Here is a 20,813-nt window from a genome sequence, read left to right as displayed (position 1 = left end):
GGGTCAGATCGGGAGACCTTGGTGGCCATTCAACTGGCCCACGACGACGAATCCACTTTCCACGAAACTGTTCATGTAGGGATGCTCGGACCTGACACCCATAATGTGCACTACCAGAAGATTTGCGTGCCTTCCGTCCAGAGACTGCTGACCTACCCAATAGACCCTCCAGAGACTACTTACCTAGCCAATGAATCGTCTACAGACTACTGACCTAGCCAATGGAGCAGAGTCCATGAATCGATACGCCCATCTCTAGTGACAGCCATATATTGTTTTAGGCTTTGTTTACACATCAGTGTTTGGCTAAAGTTCAGACAAGCGCTCAATTTATTGGAGCAAATTGCAGTTGTGACATCGTTATCGTCCGACTTTCAGGAGCTGCCTTCTATTAGATGCACGATTCTACTATGTAAAAAATATCAGCCTTGCATGTTTTGCATTTCTTGTCAAAATTGCTAATGTGCATGAGCAATTAGGCTACAACTGGTCCATGTACTGTTCGATGCACACACAAACAGAGTATGGATCGGAAACACAGTAGCGTAACCATGGTCGTTCACATGTCATTTTTTTTTAACTGACTGATGGTCCACATAAAAGAGACATCATTTTCTGGCCTATTTGGTAGATTTGCCTATTTCAATGATTTGGTAGAAAAAAATAACCACATTTAGCATACGACTGTGCTGTTTTTCACTTGTTGCTAGAAGTGATAGAAGAACCCGCATACAAGAAAAACGAATGACATACAGATTGTAAAAGCGGATAAAAACAGACCCAGCACAGAAGAAACGGTTCACGCGAATAAGGTCTTTTTTTTTCTCTCTGATCTCAGCTTTTTATTGTCTGAATTGCTGTCTATGTCACAGTTCTTCTGATCCCAGGGGAACATCGAAAATAGAATAAGAGCAAAAACTGTTCACTTTTGTATAGAGTCTCTTTAACACCTTCATGACCGGGTGATTCTCAGTTTTTTTGTTTTAAATTTTTCTTCCTCTGCTTTCAAGACCCATAACTTTTTGATTTTTCCATCTCCATAGCCAAATGAGGGCTTGCTTTTTGCAGGACGAGTTGTAATTTGCAATGACATCATTCAAGTAATGCACTGGAAAGCAGAAAAAAAATTAAAGTACGTTGAAATTGCAAAAAAAGTGCAATTCCACAACAGTTTTTGTTTTTCTTTATTTACCATGTTCACTATACGGTAAAATTGACCTGGCAATATGATTCTCCAGGTCAGTATAATTACACACATACCAAACGTGCATTTTTTTAAAATTTTTTAAGTGGTGAAAAAAAATTCGCAAATGTGTAAAAAGAAAAAAAATTACATTATTGCTTGTGTCGCAATATGCCAAGATTTTTCAATTTTCAGGATATAGGGATGTTCAAGGACGTTTTTACTGATACCGTTTTGGGGCAGATACAATGGGCAAATACAATGTTTTGATGGACTATTATTGTATTTTATTGTAATGGTGTTTTGGTCCCCTTTCTGATTATGCCATTTATCATATTAATTACATTTTATATTTTGATAGATTGGACTTTATCGAACGCAGCGAAACCAAATATGTGTATTTTTTATTGTTTTATTTTTAGTGGTACAAAAGGGGTTTGATTTGAACTTTTGTGCTTTTTTATTTTTTTTGTATTTTTAAAAACTTTTTTTTAACTTTTCACTGTATTTAATAGTCCTTTGAGGGGACTTGAAACTTCGATCATCTGATCCCTTGTGCTATACATAGCACTGCAATAGGACTGTGATATCCTATGAATGCCAGCTAAAAGTTGGCTTATACAGGAGAACCGTCATGAGAAACACAGAAGTCTTCAGCAGATCACATCAGGGGCACTCGGATGGCCGCATGGAATGACGGGCCCCCTGCTGACGTGCGCTACATGCCGATGTCACAGATTAACAGCAGCATGTAACAGGTTAACAGCAGCAAGCGGAGTTATGCTCCACCTGCGGCTGTTAAAGGCACATGTTGATTAAATCAGCTATTATCTGCCTTTAAAGATGTGGGCTCGGTCCGAGAGCCCGCATCAAAGTCAGAGACACGACATATTATGTAAATGTACGGCATATGCTGTGAAGGGGTTAAATGATAACATAAATAAAACAGTAAAATAAGTCCATCTATAGAATGAAATAGCTAATGAGTCCAAGTGTATTCAGTCTCTGCTCAATCCGCCTGACTGACCACTGCAGACTGTACGGAGCAGTGTGAGATGTCAGCAGCAGGAGGGACACGGAGGAGCTGTCAATCAGACTACATCGGTGGACAATGAATTTAAACTTTCAAAAAGGATTACACATCCATTCTGACATAGATGTACAAAGTAAGTACACCAGCCTCATCGCATAAAATATATCTATTTACTAATGCATGCAATTTGTATTGTAAAACATGATGACATTTCCACTTTTGCTATAAGACAGCTCCTAAGTCTTGAACCACTGTAGCCACAAGATTTTTTATTTTGGCAAGAAACGCTATTTTATGCCACCTGTGAAAACATGCCAAAATTTAAAGGGAACCTGTCACCACGTTTTTGGAAGATGGGATAAAAATAGCGTTAAATAGGGGCAGAGGTGGGCGTTACATTAGTGTGTGTGTTATGCGTTTATTACCCACCTAAGTTGCCGAAATAACTTTGCAAAGTCTCCGTTTTCGCCTGTCAATCAGGCTGGTCAGGTCGCATGGGCGTTGTCTTCCCCCAGATTTTGCGTAGTTTTCCGTTGGTGGCGTAGTGGTGTGCGCATGCCCAAAGTCCGGAATCCTCTTCCAGGGGATTTAAAATAGCGCGGTGTTCGTTATTGCATTGGTGATCGGTGGGCGCGGCCATCTTCCTTTGGCCGCGCGTGCGCAGAAGCGGCGCTCTGCTGGCCGCGGCTTCAGGAAAATGGCCGCCGCGATATCCATCTGCGCACGCGCGGCATCCCGCGGCCATTTTCCTGAAGCCGCGGCCAGCAGAGCGCCGCTTCTGCGCACGCGCGGCCAAAGGAAGATGGCCGCGCCCACCGATCACCAATGCAATAACGAACACCGCGCTATTTTAAATCCCCTGGAAGAGGATTCCGGACTTTGGGCATGCGCACACCACTACGCCACCAACGGAAAACTACGCCAAATCTGGGTGAAGACACCACGCCCATGTGACCTGACCAGCCTGATTGACAGGCGAAAACGGAGACTTTGCAAAGTTATTTCGGCAACTTAGGTGGGTAATAAACGCATAACACACACACTAATGTAACGCCCACCTCTGCCCCTATTTAACGCTATTTTTATCCCATCTTCCAAAAACGTGGTGACAGGTTCCCTTTAACTCCCTCCTAGAGATGAGCAGCCCCATGGAAGTCTGGGTTTGTCCAACCTCTAGTCCAAAGTTTGGTTTGAACTTGAAGCCGAATTACATTGAAATCAATAGGGACCTGAACACTCTCTCGCCTCCCCGAACTGTAGAATGGACATCCAGGAGAAGTCCGTGTTCGGAGTTCAGCACCGGACACCGGGTGTGCGCTACAAACCCAGACCTTCAGATCCTCTCCAGCTTCCTTACATCGTTTTCACAGTATAGAGCCCAAAACTCTGACCCATATTCAAGACGTAGCTTTACAAGTGACAGACGACAATCGTTTTTCATAGTCTCATGTTTATATCAGTTATACAATGTGGCAGTCCTAAGAAAGTATATGTTGAAGCCAACTCCTTTTGTTTTGTAACCTGTTGCAGTAGCAAGTTTTCTATGTGCACATATAAACAAATTATGAAATATGACATAAATAACACTCCAATAATTTTTTTTATTCTTACCTAGCATAAAAACAACTCTTATATATGTATACATATATATTCTAGTATGTCTAGCATATCGTAAATCTATTAAAAAGTACAACAAATTCTTCAAACAATACTCAAATGGAATACAATCCCACTTGTAACATTCACCATGAAAATATCTCATGACATAACTACCAAATAATCCATTAAATTATTTTAATTCTTCTTTCTGTACAAACTTCTCTCCTGTGCAGGCCACCTCTACCAGAAGATTCAGATCTGAGAAAAGACAGTTACACGTTACGATAGCATTTCTTATTATAGGAAGAAATATTTTATCACATAATAAATGTCGGCCATGGATTCCCTCGTATAAGGGCAGGTGTGGACGAGTGTATTTTTGGTCCAAAATGCAATGCGATAAAACTTCAGATTGCACCTGGACTAATGTTTTTCCATGGGGTCATGCACATGTCCCATGTTTCCTTTGAACAGAGTCGGTCCAGAGCAAAAATTGCAGCCTGCCCGAGTTTGATCTGACATTCAGATTGCACTCGGTCATGCAAGTCAATGAGTCCGTGGAAAATATCGGACTGCACTAGGATTATATCTGAGCACAGTCCGATTTCCATGGACTGACACAATGAAGAATACAGATTTTTTTTTCTCCTTCTTCTCCTTATCCGAGAGAATCAGATCATACTATGACCAGAGTTTGATCAGTGTGTGATTTGCATAATTGACCAGATGAGAAAATATACTGCCGTGTGACCCCAGCCTAAATGGGGACTGTTCTGCCAAAAATATGATGCTGTACTGGGACGGAATGTTCTTATTACCAATTGTTTGTCCCCATACAGTATTTATTAGCCCATGGGATAGTAAAACGAGCACCATTTGACTTGTGTGAAGCAATTTGACGCTCGTTAACATGCCAAGATTGGCCATCTAATTGAGCCTTAAGTAAATGAACTAAGCTCCTGACTAAATTATTTATGACAACTGCTTTATTCAATAATGAATAGACAGCTTTTCAGACAGCTCATTTCATCGCTGCAAAAATCTGTCAAAAGCACTGTAACGTAGCCGTGAATTCTTCCTGTCGTCTAATGCACTATGTTCTTGAAAATGGACACATGCACGGCACCAGAAAAAAGGTCTGAACATTCCCTTAGGGTTTCTCCATACATAATATTTTAAGTCCTTGCATTGCAATTATATTTGACCAGATTTAATCAACATTGATACGATTTTTCAGTAAAATGCCTTATTTACTAACTATTTTGGCCTCCATTAGTTGAATGGATCCTAATGGAGACATCTGTGATAGATGCGAGGAGCCATGTATACGCCAAATGTAAGGCTCAGATGAAATGAGCATAAATGGCTTGGTCTTAAACACTACTATACCCTATGGACAAAAATGTACTGTACCTGCTTAGTTTTCTAATTGGGATATCTCACTTGTATCCTCCTTGTGTTCACATGTTGCTTTTTGACTCAGTGAAAAAGTAGTATCAGAAGTGAGTAAGTCTACTTCATCAACACACAAGGTTACGTCTACATCAGAAGATGCATTCATGTCAACCTTAACAAGCAAAAAAGGAAAAGCAGCATTAAAGGGGATGTCCCAAGAATAGAGTATATTTTAATTAATAGAACTTGGAATAATAATAATAAGTTCCACAATTGGATGTGTAAAACAAAAATGTTCTTTTTCTGAGATAATCTTATAAATCTGTGGCCCATGTAAGGCCACGTTCATATGTTCAGTATTTTACCTCAGTATTTGTAAGCCATAATCTGGAGGTGAACAATCAGAGGAAAAGTATAATAGAAACATTTGCACCACTTCTGCATTATTTACCCACTCCTGGTTTAGGCTTACAAATACTGAGGTAAAATACTGACCAAATACTGTACGAGTGAACGTGGCCTAATAGTTGTGTCTGACTGTGCGGGAACATGACCTGAAAGTACAGCTGGGCAGCAGAGGATGCAAAAAATAGTATACAGACATGACGGTATCGGCTCACAGCTGCTGCTTTCTGTGAGGTAAAACATTTCTCTGCCTGTTTAAAAACAATGATTTACCTCACAGAAAAAATGTTTTACCTCACAGAAAAAGTCATTTGCGATCCCATGCTGACCTGTCTGTTTTGCTTCCTTCCCTGGCCAGGAGCCGTGATGTGTGCAGACCATGTTCCTGCCACGCATTGCGTTAAAATTTTGTAACTTTTCAAAGCATTTTACACCAGAATTCTGGACGAAAAGTTTTGATGAACCAGGCCAATGTGTTTTGCATTGATTTTTCCATATTCATGTTTTGCAGTAGTCTAGACATTACATAGGAAACCTATGTTACTACTTACTTCTGTGTGATCACTAGTGAGAGGATCGACATTAACTGTAGATAATGAAGTTTGGCAACTTACAGGGTGATCAGTTAATAAAGCCTCAGTGGTGATATCAGCATTTAAGAGTTGTAACAATTCAAACTGTTTAGCCTGACTACGATAGGCCTCATCATATCCTAGGCTCATTGACACGGAAGCATTTTGTAAAGCTGATGCTGCTGGCTCCAAAAGGCTTTCTACTGTATCCAGTTTCATCACTTCCGATGGAGAAGAAGATTGTAGGACATCTGCAAACTGGGAAACAGGCGCCAGATTCATCTCCCTTAACTCATCTGAATCGCTCGATGACCAATTTGTGTGAAAGAACTCCATAGAAAATGAAGGATGCATTGCAGGGCTCTGTGCAGTGGGACAAATAATGGATTATAATCTGCTTTATACATCTGTCTTGTGCTCTTTGCTATAAAAGGTTGATAAAACATATAAACCAGTTGATAGTCAATGTTGCTTAAATGATTATAGGCCGGAGTGTTCACAATAACAGTTATTCTAGATACATGGTATAATACAGTAGCTTTGCACTGTGGACTAGCTATGGTCCATGCTGTGGTCTGCTTATATCTATGCAATGGGCATATTATAGTGTTGTGCACTCTCTCATCTATCCAGTATGGGGTGTAATGTGACCCTATAACGATGCTCCAATACTGGATACAGGAGCTTAGGGGACAGAACAGCACACACTCTATTTCCAAGTGAATAGCTAAGAGCACCCTACGGCATAACCGGTCCATGCTACTATGTGAATACTAAATATGCAATGCAAATATATTTAGAAAAAATGTGAAAAACCTGAGTTATAACAATATTTTATGTAGTTGGAGATTTTTTTTCACTTTATCAGGGATAAAGAGTCGTATCATCACAGGCAACCCCATATCAGTTGGAACTGTGGTGGCTGTGAGATGCTACATTCAGCCAGCACCCTGCAAAAGCCATGACTGTGCTGCTCATAATAACCGATCAGCTTTCATCAAAGTAGGTATGGAAATATACAGAATCACATGAGTGTTAGTTATGAAAAATATGTAATGCGTAATTTCACCCACAAAAGTACTGCCGAGACACGTGTTGATAGGTTCGGACACAGATTATAGCTGATTGTTGGTGGTTCTAGCAGAGAAATTCTTCAGAACAATAAAATATGACCATAGCTTCCAGGCTTCAAAGAGCGGATCTGAAAAGATCTGCTTCTCATCTCTACAGTTCCTTTCAAAATATGAGGAATGGTAACACCAGCACAGAAGTTGGAACAGTCAGGACATACGAATTACTATTACATTAAAGGACAAAGCTATAAAGCTTTGGGGGTGGTATGCGTAAGGCATCCATCTAATAAACACGTCATCAAAATACCAAACATTTGCAGACGTTAAGATTCGTTAAGTATCCTTTGAGTCAGGTTACATTTTAATTATACTAACCTGAAAATAGCCGCAGTGTTGATATGAGGGGACTGCGGGGCTGGAGCAGCCACTGAGGTGGTGTAAATGAGCTGGAGTTGTGCAGCATGGCAGAACAGCTAGATGGGAAGTGAACAACAAATGGAATTGGAATCAAATACCATTAAATGCATTATATAATAATGTGTATTTTTCTCCTTAAAAAAGAATGAAGAAACCACTCAAATATAGACACTTAAAGATGTCCCATATTTCCAACTAATCACCTATCCATAGGATAACCCTATCACATATCTACCCAACTGCCCCCCATCAACTGTCCACAGGATGACCCTATCACCTTTGCACCCAACTGTGTCATCACCTATCCACAGGATGGCACTATCACCTATCCACCCAACTACCTTATCGCTTATCCACAGAACTGTCCCATCACCTATCTACTTGACAACCCTATCACCTATCCACTCAACTGTTACATCTCATATCTACACGACACCCCTATCACCTATCCACCCAACTGTCCCATCACCTATCTACATGACACCCCTATCACCTATCCACTCAACTGTCCCATCACATACCTAAACGACACCCCTATCACCTATCCACCCAACTCCCATCACATATCTACACGACACCCCTATCACCTATCCACCCAACTGTCCCATCACCTATCTACAGGACACCTCTATCACCTATCCACCCAACTGTTCCATCACCTATCTACACAACACCCCTATCACCTATCCACCCAACTGTCCCATCACCTATGTACAGGAGAACCCTATCACCTATACAGGAGAACCCTATCACCTATGCACCCAACTGTCCCATCACCTATGTACAGGAGAACCCTATCACCTATCCACCCAACTGTCCCATCACCTATCTACACGACACCCCTATCTACTCAACTGTCCAATCACCGATCTACAGGACACCCCTATCACATATTCATCCAACTGTCCCATCACCTATCTACAGGACACCCCTAACACGTATCCACCCAACTGTTCCATCACCTATGTACAGTATATCCCTATCAGACAACTTAAAGGGGTTTTCTGATATTTTGAGGAATTTGACAAACAAATCCAATTCCTGACACGTGTTGATGCTCTGGTAGTCCCTGCTGGTCACTGTTTACATCACTGTAGTAATGACATTGTGTAAATCCAGGTGGCCACTGCAGCCAATTACTGGCCTTACTAACGTTGTGCCATACATTTGAGTATCACCAGTGAAGCCAGTGATCACCTGCAGAGGACATATGCATGAACATGAAATGATCACTGCAGGGAAGTAAACAAATACCGGCTGGGATCACATGCACGTGGGGACCGAAACTGTGGGAAATTGCAAAGGTGAGTATTAATTATTTTCCTTTCCTTAACATTTTCTGCTCTTAGACAATTTTTTTAAAATCTCAGACAAGCCTTTTAAATAGTACAGAGGTGAAAATTAGCAAAAACAACAACCTGGGAAATTTTAGAGTGGTCTACATTGCTACTAATGATAATTGCAGTAAAACTAATGTCACCTGGCTGTATTCAGGGACGTACAATCCCTAGCGGAAGGCTATATGGCCATTATGCGGCCTTTGAGCTGAAGGAGGGCCCAGTATTGGGTACAAAGGCCCCTACATCTTCCAATGCCTCTTGCCATAATTCCAATGGTATCAGCAACCACACAATGCAGATACCGTTAAATAACGTGGCGCAGCGGGGAACCGATTGCTCCCTGCTGCACCATTCAGCCGCTGCCTCTGCATGACTCCACAATTACGTCATTAGATTGTGTCTCCTGCGCAGATGGAGCCTCAGTCTGCACAGTGTACTCACTGGAGCAGACATCAGGGCAATGGCAGAAGGTGAGTAGTTTGTATTTTTTTATTGTCAGTACTTGTGGGCGACATGATGCCTTGAAGGGCATCATACTGTGTGCGGGGGCTGCAGGGCTATCAAATTTTGTGTGGTTCCTCATACGGTTTTGGTGGCCCTTAAAGTAGGTAGAGGGCTATGGGACCATAATATTGTGTGTGGGGTTCCTAAACACTATGTGGATAGCTGTAGGGTACATGATATTATGTGTGGGTTTCCTTATACAGTGTGGGGGTCTTCTGTGAGGGCACTCATACTTTGTGGGGGGCTATGGGTGACATTTTACTTTGTGGGTGGCCCCTCATACGGCCTGTGGGATCTGTTGGGGCTATCATATTGTGTATGTGGGAGCCCTTATACTGTGTGTGGAGGTCCTCATACTGACTATATGGGGTCTCCTACTTCCAATGGGAACTATCACACTGAGTAAAGGCGGCTGTGGGGTCATCATGCTAGACATATAGTGGAGCTGTTGGGCTATACTGTGTTGGGAGGCACTTTAGGCGCATCATGCTGTGAGAGGTGTACTGTCTTGGGGTTACTGTGGCAGAAGGGGGCATTGTGGCAGCATCATACTTTGGTGGAGGCACTATGGTGTCATCATACTGTGTGTGTGGGGAATTCACAGTGGGAGTATCATACAGTATGGGAAGCATTTTTGAAGGCATTTCACTCTATAAGGGGCGAGGTGTGAGATGTTAAGGAACTACAGTATCGGCATAATTACTGTGTACTTGCTGCAATATATACAGTACAGAGAAAAAGTTTGGACACACCTCATTTAAAGACACGGTGGTTGGATCCAAAGATCTCAAATTTGGACTCATCAGACCAAAGCACAGATTTCCACTGGTCTAATGTCTATTCCTTGTGTTCTTTAGCTCAAACAAGTCTCTTCTGCGTGTTGCCTGTCCTTAGCAGTGGTTTCCTAGCAGCTACTTTACCATGAAGGCCTGCTGCACAAAGTCTCCTCTTAACAGTTGTTGTAGAGATGTGTCTGCTGCTAGAACTCTGTGTGGCATTGACCTGGTCTCTAATCTGAGCTGCTGTTAACCTGCGATTTCTGAGGCTGGTGACTCGGATAAACTTATCCTCAGAAGCAGAGGTGACTCTTGGTCTTCCTTTCCATGAGAACCAGTTTCTTTGTAGCGCTTGATGGTTTTTGCCACTGCACTTGGGGACACTTTCAAAGTTTTCCCAATTTTTCAGACTGACTGACCTTCATTTCTTAAAGTAATAATGGCCACTCGTTTTTCTTTGCTTAGCTGCTTTTTTCTTGCCATAATACAAATTCTAACAGTCTATTTAGTAGGACCATCAGCTGTGTATCCACCAGACTTCTGCACAACACAACTGATGGTCCCAAAACCATTTATAAGGCAAGAAATCCCACTTATTAAACCTGACAGGGCACACCTATGAAGTGAAAACCATTTCCGGTGACTACCTCTTGAAGTTCATCAAGAGAATGCCAAGAGTGTGCAAAGCAGTCATCAAAGCAAAAGGTGGCTACTTTGACGAACCTAGAATATAAGACATATTTTCAGTTGTTTCACACTTTGTTGTTAAGTATATAATTCCACATGTGTTGATTCATAATTTTGATGCCTTCAGTGTGAATGTACAATTTGCATAGTCATGAAAATGCAGAAAAATCTTTAAATGAGGTGTGTCCAAACTTTTGCTCTGTACTGTATGCTGATTTTAAAAGTTGGGAGAGATAACCCAGACTACTCCACTGAGTACTGGTTTGGGTGGTGCTGAGAGGGACTCAATTAGGACTTTTGCGATGGGGCCCAGAGGCCTACTAATACCAGAGGCCTACAAAGCAGGTTACAGCAGCTACACTTGTCTAATAACGGAGCACAACTCACCTGTTGGGTAAAATGCCTGTGGGTACTGTACAGCATGTGGCATATAGCTTCTGTATCTTTGCACTGGTCCCAGCATGGCAGAATGACCTCGTTGCACATGTACCGACGTGGCCGTAGACTGCATAGTGTAAGTGAGGTCTGTTGGAAAGCGCTGCAGGACAGGATAAAACATTCCCCTTTCTGCAAATGATGAATGAGAGGCAAACTGTCCATGGTGAAGGCCGAAGGAATGTGACCATGTCCTCAGAGGGATAGAAGTGTTATGGTTATGGGATGGCGGGTTGACATATGGATATGGAGAAATGTTTTCAAGTCTGCGAGTTCTGTTAATCTGATCAACAGTCACCACTCCTACAGATTAGAAAAATACAATTTTACACAATGTACAGAAATTGGTATATTCATTGGAATAGAAACGTACATCTCTAAAAAGTGCCGTGTCAGACTTAAAGTAAGACTTAAAGAGTAGCTAAACTTTTATTTTAAAAAATATATATATGTTTCTTTTTTTAAATTATTTATTTTTGAATAATTTTATTAAACTTTGCAAATCAATGTATTAGAGAATTTGCTTTCACTCCTGTAAAAAAATAATTTTATAGTAGCTTCCACACCCTGCTCTTTGCCTGCCTTTAGCTGCATTGATTTAGGAAAATACTCATTTGGAGTACAGATAATAGCAGTGAAAGGTTCAGCACCTGTGTCTCACTTAGGGTACCGTCACACAGTGCCATTTTCATCGCTACGACGGCACGATTCGTGACGTTGCAGCGTCGTATAAGTATCGCTCCAGCGTCGTATACTGCGGTCACACGTTGCAATACACGGCGCTGGAGCGATAATTTCATGACGTATTTGCGATGTAGAAGCCGTTGGTTACTGTGCGCACATCGTATACAACCTGTGTCACACGATGCAATCATGCCGCCACAGCGGGACACTAGACAACGAAAGAAAGTTTCAAACGATCTGCTACGACGTACGATTCTCAGCGGGGATCCGGATCGCAGTAGTGTGTCAGACACAGCGATATCGTAAATGCATCGCTGGAACGTCACGAATCGTGCCGTCGTAGCGATCAAAATTGCACTGTGTGACGGTACCCTTACTCCAAGGATAAGCTGCTGCAGGAGATTGATCTGATAAGTACAGTACTCCAAAGAGGAGACAGGTGCTAACCCTGTCACTGCCATCATCTGTACTCCAAAGGAGTAGGCTTTGGCATCAATGCAGATGAAGGCAGGTAAATAGACTGCAGAAAAGGGTTTGGAAGCAACTTACATACGTTTTTTTACAGGAATAAAGACAGTCCTACATATTAGGCGTCCTGTTGTTGCTTGTGCTCCTGTCTCCAATGGTCATAAAGGAGAGCAGATCATGGAATAAAGATCTGAGCAGTCACAGCCACTTCTCATGTCATCACTGTTTGGCCAAATTCACATTTTTGGTCTAAGTGCTGACAGTGAAACAGCGGATCGCACTCAGACCAATGATATTCAATGGGGTAGTGCAGATGTGCGATTTTCTTTACTGGTCAAATCTGCGTGTGAAAAAATGGAAGCATGTACTAGCTTCTTTTATGTGTTGGATCAGACTCCCCCATTTAAAGGGAGTCTGTCACCCCCAAACTCGTATATGAGCTGCGGCCACCGGCATCAGGGGCTTATCTACAGCATTCTGTAATGCTGTAGATAAGCCCCCGATTTAACCTGAAAGATAAGAAATAAAGGTTATATTATACTCACCCAGGGGCGTCATCGTATGAAGATAGGAGACGCTGGACTGGACCGCGATGCCCATCGGACCCGGACCACCACTGGGTGAGTATAATATAAACTTTATTTCTCATCTATACCTACGTTCACATTTGCGTTGTTGGGCGCAGCGTCGCCAACGGATACCGACGCATGCGTCATGCGCCCCTATCTTTAACATGGGGGGCGCATGGGCATGCGCCGGTGTGCGTTGTCTAGCGTTGTCTGACACATGCGTCATTTGGGCGCAACAGTCCGGGCGCAGCCGATGCTACATGATGCAGTTTTTCTGCGGCCAAAATTCATGTAAACGTTGAACGCATGCGTCAAAAAACGCTGTGTTGTATATGCGTTTTGCGTTGCGTCGGGGACGCTGCGCCCAACAACGCAAATGTGAACGTTACCTTTCAGGTTACATTGGGGCTTATCTACAGCATTACAGAATGCATTACAGAATGCTGTAGATAAGCCCCTGATGCCAGTGGCCGCAGCTCATATACGATTTTGGGGGTGACAGACTCCCTTTAAGTCTAAGGGTGCACCCAAAAAATGAAATGCCCCTTGAAGCCACAGTACAGCATGTGATTTTTATGGATACGATGCAATACTTTCACATAGGAAACTGTAAATGGTCTTGTAAATTATATTTACAGCTGCTGCTGTAAAAAACAGACTGTACGCAGAAGACAAGTGCGAAAACAATTGTCTGAGTTTATTGGATGAAACTGAAGATCTTTTCATACGCTTGTGTAAACCTAACCATTATCTGAGCACTGCATGGAAATATCCACCGTATACCCCAACAGTGTGAGCAGCATCCACCGTATACCCCGACAGTGTGAGCAGAATCCACCGTATAGTTAACTGGTTCATGCAGCTTTACATGAACACCCGAGCCTTACATTATGGCTGGTCCAAATAACTAAAGCAATTGTTACCATCCACCTCTCGTGTCTCCCCTTTTCCTCATAGATTGTAAGCTTGCGAGCAGGGCCCTCATTCCTCCTGGTATCTGTTTTGAATTGTGATTTCTGTTATGCTGTAATGTCTATTGTCTGTACAAGTCCCCTCTATAAGTTGTAAAGCGCTGCGGAATGTGTTGGCGCTATATAAATAAAAATTATTATTATTATTATTACCCCGACAGTGTGAGCAGCGTCCACCGTATACCCCGACAGTGTGAGCAGCACTATCTGGTTCCTGCAGAACACTATGTAATATCCAAGAGGTAGGATTCCGGAGCCCCCCTTTCAGGACCGAGGGGAGATCCAGCGTTTGAGTCCCCAGATATGGAATAACCTCTTTAAAAATCCACATCCAATGCATATAAAAAGGGATTTTATAGCCTCGTTCACATGCACTGTGCCACAGAAAAAATAACCTAATTCTGGTGACCCAATAAAAGTGGTGAACAATACCCTGGACAGATTCTCTACTTTACGCCGGGGTCACACTTGCGAGTGCAATGTGAGTCAATACCCGGCACTGCCGCCGGCACTCAGGACCGGAGTGTTCAGCTACATAGAAATAGAAATACATGCAGCCGCACGCTCAGGTCCTGAGTGCTGGCGGCAGTGTCGGGTATTGATGCGCGAGATCCTCACATTGCACACGCAAGTGTGACACTGGCCTTAGAAACATTTTTTCCCCATTTTTTTTTTTTTTTAATTTTAGCTGCAGAAAAATATCTGTGAGAAGTAGCTTGTTGCTTATTCTTGTGGATTGCTTGTATACTGGTCCTATTGAATGGACACATCAAAACTGCAGCAGAAATGTGGGTGACAACCTTAGATTTCTGACTTGGATCCACTAGTAAATGTGTGTTCACAAACCCGTCTCATCTAACCATTCTCTTAGCCGCAGAGAGAGCTACAAAAGCCCCAGGGAAATAAATCTGACCCTCGGGGTCTACATAACAGTTTAGCTAGGGAATACATAAGAAATCTACCTAGGGGGCCTTCTTTTGACATATTTTGCAGCCAATTTTTTTTAATGAAAAATTTGACGCCAACTGTATAATTGGTAGTTCATTGCGCGCCTATGGGAAATGGCACAGTGCCTGCTGACGGGCTGTAGAAGGAAATTTAATTTCCCTCCAAAATGCCTGCAACCATGGCCTGTGCTTAATGGGGAACGCAGGTTAGAAGAAGTTATCACCTATAAGGGCTCATTTCCACTTGCGAGACATACGGCCGAGTTTCGCAGGTTAAAACCCTCTTCTGGCGCCGGCACTTGGGAGCGGAGCGTGCGGCACCATGTATTGCTGTGTGGCCGCACGCTCCGCTCTGGAGTGCCGGCGCCAGAAGAGGGTTTGAACCTGCGAGACCCGGCCGTATGTCTCGCAAGTGGAAATGAGCCCTTAAAAAGGATATTTGATAACGTCTACAATCTACAGAAAAGAGCACTTTTATACGTTAGGCTTTGTTCACATGTCCAGTAATCATCATCAGTTAGAACAGATCCAGCAGCAATTTGTGTGTAAAAAAGTTGACACAACTTTTTTGTCCGGTTTAAAAAAAGTTATTTCAACTGGATCCGTTTTTTTTTTTTAAACATTGAAGTCTATGGAAAACTGATCAGATAAATATCCATCCTTTTTATTTCATTTGAAATGGATCCAGTAACCAAAAAATGGATCCTTTTGTGAACATAGCCTTAGAACAGAACTGCAGATTGCAGCTCCATTCATTCCCTATGGGACTGCCATAACACTGTACTCGGCTTTCTCTGGCAGACCCATGGGGAATGGATGGAACAGCGGTTAAGCATGTGCACCACAGCTCTAATAGGGATAAAAGTGCCCTATTCTGGCGATTTGGGGGGATCACAGGAGTTGGACCCCTATTGACGTAGAACTTATGGACAGGTGATAATTTATTCTCACCAAAATACCCCATTAAAGGATTTAGGAAGGACAACATGTCTCACTACAAGCCGGGGAGACTTGCTTTATCATTGCACATCTGTAATTCCAAGATGCTACACTTTGGTCAAGTACAACCCATTCTTACCCTGGGAAACTCCTGTACTCTCCTCTGTCCTGGAGACGGTAAGTGATTTCTGGAAGCGACTTGGTGGCCGAGAATTTATTTCCAGGCCCGCTGCCAGCTTGGCTTTGTTAGTGCTTGTCAGTCTCTTTATATTGACAAGCAGATCTGGTCGTCCTTTTTGAAAATGGTCATTGTAGAAATGGTGAGTGCTGCCGTCAACAACTCTCGTAACCAAAAAAGGAGAATGAACGCCGGCACTGCTGCCTGATCCCATCATTAATTTCCTGAAGCCATAGAGATTGAGCTGACGGATAAAGCTATTGAAGTTAGTCGTCTTAAACCATTCAGGAGTCTCATTAATTCCCTTTGTAGGGCAAAGTAGTTCAGTCTCAAATAACTGTTGGTCAATGATAACACCATCCCCGATGGAGTTCCAGCGGATGGAATGGTAGCGGGGGCTATTCACGAGATGCCACAGCTTGGCAGGGAAGTTGTTGGGATTGATCAGAGTTGACACAGAAGTCTCTTCTGGTTCCATTGATGGAAACTAACGTGAACTATTAGAGTTTAATGCGATGGATGTCACTTGTAGGACCTCACCTGTTTGACCTCAATGTGTATGACCTTACTTCTGTATATAACCTCACAAGTATAACCTCAAGTGTATGGACTCTCAGCTATGACCTCACATATATGTTCTCATCTGTACGACCTTTCAGGTATAATGTCACCTGTATGACCTGTGTATGATCTCACTTGTATAACCTCACCTATATAACCTATCGAGTTAACTCTAACATGTGATAACAACATCACATGTAAATATAATGTAACATGTAATCTATATATCCGGACTCGTGTGTATACTGTATGGATAGAGCCTCTGATATAAAATCTTATACGTGACCTAAATTACCTCACAGGTAACTATGATGTCACATGAGTATTATATCAGATGGATAGCATATAACCTCAAGTGTGAACTGCACACGTGCAAAACTATAAACTATGTGTGATCTATACAGTAAAAAGGATTAGATCACATAGGATCCACAAGATCTCACACCTGGATTATACAATTGCAACCTTAATTGTATGATCTGGGCAGTGGTCAGTATGATGGCACCGATCTGGGCAGTGGTCAGTACGATGTCACCAATCTGGGCAGTGGTGAGTATGATGGCACCAATCTGTGCAGTGTTCAGTATGATGTCATCAATCTGGGCAGTGGTGAGTATGATGGTACCGATCTGGGCAGTGGTCAGTACAATGTCACCAATCTGGACAGTGGTGAGTATGATGGTACCAATCTGGGCAGTGGTCAGTATGATGGCACCGATCTGGGCATTGGTCTGTCTGAAGGCATCAATCTGGGCAGTGGTCCGTATGATGGCACCAATCTGGGCAGTGGTCCGTATGATGGCACCAATCTGGGCAGTGGTCCGTATGATGGCACCAATCTGGGCAGTGGTCAGTATGATGGCACCAATCTGGGCAGTGGTCAGTACGATGGCACCAATCTGGGCAGTGGTCTGTATGAAGGCACCAATCTAGGCAATGGTTAGTATGATGGCACCAATTTGGGCAGTGGTACATATGATGGCACCAATCTGGGCAGTGGTCCGTATGATGGCACCAATCTGGGCAGTAGTCAGTATGATGGCACCAATCTGGGCAGTGGTCAGTACGATGGCACCAATCTGGGCAGTGGTCAGTATGATGGCACCGATCTGCAGTAGTCCGTATGATGGCACCGATCTGTGCAGTGGTCAGTATGATAGCACCGATCTGGGCAGTGGTCTGTCTGATGGCACCGATCTAAGCAGTGTTTTGTCTGATGACACCGATCTGGGCAGTGTCTGAGCAGTGGTAAGTATGATACCACCGATCTGCAGTGGTCTGTATAATAGCACCGATCTGGGCAGTGTCTGAGCAGTGGTAAGTATGATAGCACTGATCTGCAGTGGTCTGTATAATAGCACCGATCTGGGCAGTGGTCAGTCTGATGGCACCGATCTGCAGTGGTCTGTCTGATGGCACCGATCTGCTGTGGTCAGTCTGATGGCACCGATCTGCTGTGGTCAGTCTGATTGCACCGATCTGCTGTGGTCAGTCTGATGGCACCGATCTGCTGTGGTCAGTCAGATGGCACCGATCAGTGCAGTGGTCTGTATAACAGCATCGATCTGCAGTGTTCAGTCTGATGGCACCGATCTGCTGTGGTCTGTCTGATGGCACCGATCAGTGCAGTGTTCAGTCTGATGGCACCGATCTGCAGTGTTCAGTCTGATGGCACCGATCTGCTGTGGTCAGTCTGATGGCACCGATCAGTGCAGTGGTCAGTCTGATGGCACCGATCTGCAGTGTTCAGTCTGATGGCACCGATCTGCAGTGGTCAGTCTGATGGCACCAATCTGCAGTGGTCAGTCTGATGGCACCGATCTGCAGTGGTCTGTCTGATGGCACCGATCTGCAGTGGTCAGTCTGATGGCACCGATCTGCAGTGGTCAGTCTGATGGCACCGATCTGCAGTGGTCAGTCTGATGGCACCGATCTGCAGTGGTCAGTCTGATGGCACCGATCTGCAGTGGTCAGTCTGATGGCACCGATCTGCAGTGGTCAGTCTGATGGCACCGATCTGCAGTGGTCAGTCTGATGGCACTGATCTGCAGTGGTCAGTCTGATGGCACCGATCTGCAGTGGTCAGTCTGATGGCACAGATCTGCTGTGGTCAGTCTGATGGCACCGATCTGCAGTGGTCTGTCTGATGGCACCGATCTGCAGTGGTCAGTCTGATGGCACTGGTCAGTGCAGTGTTCAGTACAAGGTCACACACTGACAATATGGCCCGATGTGACTACACTGCACAGTCTGTCCCCGTCAGCGGCAGGACGTGGCTTCTCTCCGGTCTCTCCCGTTCTCGGCGCTTCTAGAACCGTTGTTACCGACGCTCCCCAAGTGCGCATTTAAAATTCCAAACTCCGACCAATCAGGCTTCGAGTTTTGCCGCGTGCGGATCCTTGAGAGGATTCACGCGGCCGCCTCAGGGGACAGAGATGGCGGCGGTTATTATGTGGAGGACTGCGGGCCCCAGCAGATGAAGGCTCAATCAGGAGAACCGGGCGCGCTGCCACTTCAGCTCCTCGGGGAGAAGCGGCGCTAATGGAAGAAGGCGGCAGGCAAGTATAGCCGAGCGCACAACGTGCAACAGTGCAAACAGGAAGCGGCCAATAAGATCACTTCTTACAATTCTTACCTTGCCCTAACAAAGTAAAAGCGGCAATATAATTGGCCAGTGCAGTGCCATTAGACATTGGAAGGCTGCTGACTCCGTTCTTCTGGTGACAGCAGCTTCCTGTGACCGCGGTGCTGTACAGGGGGCTTCCTACTGCTCTGGGGTCCCTGCTGGCCCACTTCTAGGTTCTTCTGTGGAATATGAAAGGCTAACTAAACCAAGGACACAGCCACATGACACAGGTTTTTATTTCTTTTTTCCCCATAGACATAACTGTGTGAAGGCTTGTTAGCTTTACCGTCCACTGTCCTGAACAAATGGCCAAAAAAATCCCAAGTATTGTGAAATGGTGAAAAAAAAAAACCATTCTGCCATTTTAAGTGTTCAATATGTGGTAAAAATGACCCAGTGACATGATCCCCCAGGTCACACAGTGCGGGGACACCGAACAGGTCTTATTTCAGTGGTTAAAAAATGTGGGTTGTCGCCATCTTCCTAAACCCACAATGGATTTTTCCACCAGTTCGCGGGATTGGGTTTTTATTTGCCCAACAAGCAAGGGAAGGACACCAAAAACCAGAACCAGCACACCTGATAGTGTAATCTGTAGGTGCACATTCACACTGTGGCCATTAAGGGGGCTGTGCACTACTAGGACGACCCCTGGAGCTAAATGTTTGGCCCCGATAAAATAAAAAAAGCCTATACTCCCCTTCCGTGCTGGTGCCGTTCCAGCGGCGTTGGCACTCGCGGTCCCGGGGCTCTTACGGTGTTGTGACACATGACCCCGGCGCCCAATCAGCGCAGGCGTCACTGACCCCCGCCGTGTACGGATTGAACATGAAGAGGAGGTCAGAGATCAGCTGCAGCACGGACTGCGCTGCAGAGTTTCGCCAGTATCTGAGCCGGGACCAGCGGGTATGTACGAGTTATACATACCCCCGGCCAGAGCCTGACTAGTGGGCATGGCCTCACTCCATACAATACAAGTGTGTGGAGCAAGGCCGCACCCACTAGATGGGACCTGGTCAGGAGTATGCATAACGCATAACTACCTGCCGCTCTCATCTCAGAAACCCGTGAATCTCTGCAGCGCACAGTGCCTGCTATGGGGGGATTCATAAAGCTGCAGTCTTATCACTTAGACCAAACAACCCCTTAAATAGTCACACTCAGCTGATCCTAGGAGCATAAGCACAGATGTTTTGGAAGTTTGTGAGTCCATACTGTGTTGTGCCCACTCTCCGAGGGTTAGCTGAGTGGTCCTGCACCTTTTTTTAAAGCAGGGGTCTAAAATACAGAGCCTGAGGGTGGCATGCGACTCCTGAGGCTCCGTTGTGCGGCCCTTAGGCCCAGCCAGGGACCGCTGATATCAGTGCTTCTTTTCAACTAAATGTGCATCCTTGCCAAGGGAGAGAGGTCAGGTGAGATGAATTTATTTGTGTACGCAAAGAGCAGCGAAT

The 20,813-nt window shown here is 44.2% G+C and overlaps 1 protein-coding gene across 2 annotated transcripts; it reads right to left on the bottom strand.

The window, feature by feature from the left end:
* Positions 1–3,808: 3,808 nt before the first annotated feature.
* On the bottom strand, positions 3,809–19,289 carry HSF5 (heat shock transcription factor 5). Of its 2 annotated transcripts, XM_077294569.1 has the most exons (7): positions 16,872–19,289; positions 16,137–16,818; positions 11,372–11,722; positions 7,636–7,733; positions 6,230–6,550; positions 5,229–5,382; positions 3,809–4,073 (listed from the first exon to the last, which is right to left on the bottom strand). In XM_077294569.1, exons 2-6 carry the CDS (start codon positions 16,651–16,653, stop codon positions 5,233–5,235), a joined length of 1,437 nt encoding a protein of 478 aa, XP_077150684.1. In that variant the 5' UTR covers positions 16,654–16,818; positions 16,872–19,289; the 3' UTR covers positions 3,809–4,073; positions 5,229–5,232. The 2 variants fall into 2 exon arrangements, with proteins under 2 accessions (XP_077150684.1, XP_077150683.1); XM_077294568.1 differs by having other exon boundaries at positions 16,137–19,289.
* Positions 19,290–20,813: the final 1,524 nt, after the last annotated feature.

Source organism: Ranitomeya variabilis, chromosome 3 (assembly GCF_051348905.1).
Source record: "Ranitomeya variabilis isolate aRanVar5 chromosome 3, aRanVar5.hap1, whole genome shotgun sequence".
NCBI lineage: Eukaryota > Metazoa > Chordata > Amphibia > Anura > Dendrobatidae > Ranitomeya > Ranitomeya variabilis.
Note: the sequence above shows the minus strand (reverse complement) of the source record. Positions and strands in the feature narration are given on the sequence as shown.

Bases quoted from the DNA above. Each gene is read 5' to 3' on its own strand.
- HSF5 (XM_077294568.1), bottom strand. From the start codon at position 16,653: ATGGAACCAGAAGAGACTTCTGTGTCAACTCTGATCAATCCCAACAAC. The intron at 11,723-16,136 runs GTAAGAATGGGT...TCTAATCTGTAG, and splicing joins GAGTACAGGAGTTTCCCAGG to GAGTGGTGACTGTTGATCAG. The intron at 6,551-7,635 runs GTTAGTATAATT...CCCACTGCACAG, and splicing joins AACACTGCGGCTATTTTCAG to AGCCCTGCAATGCATCCTTC.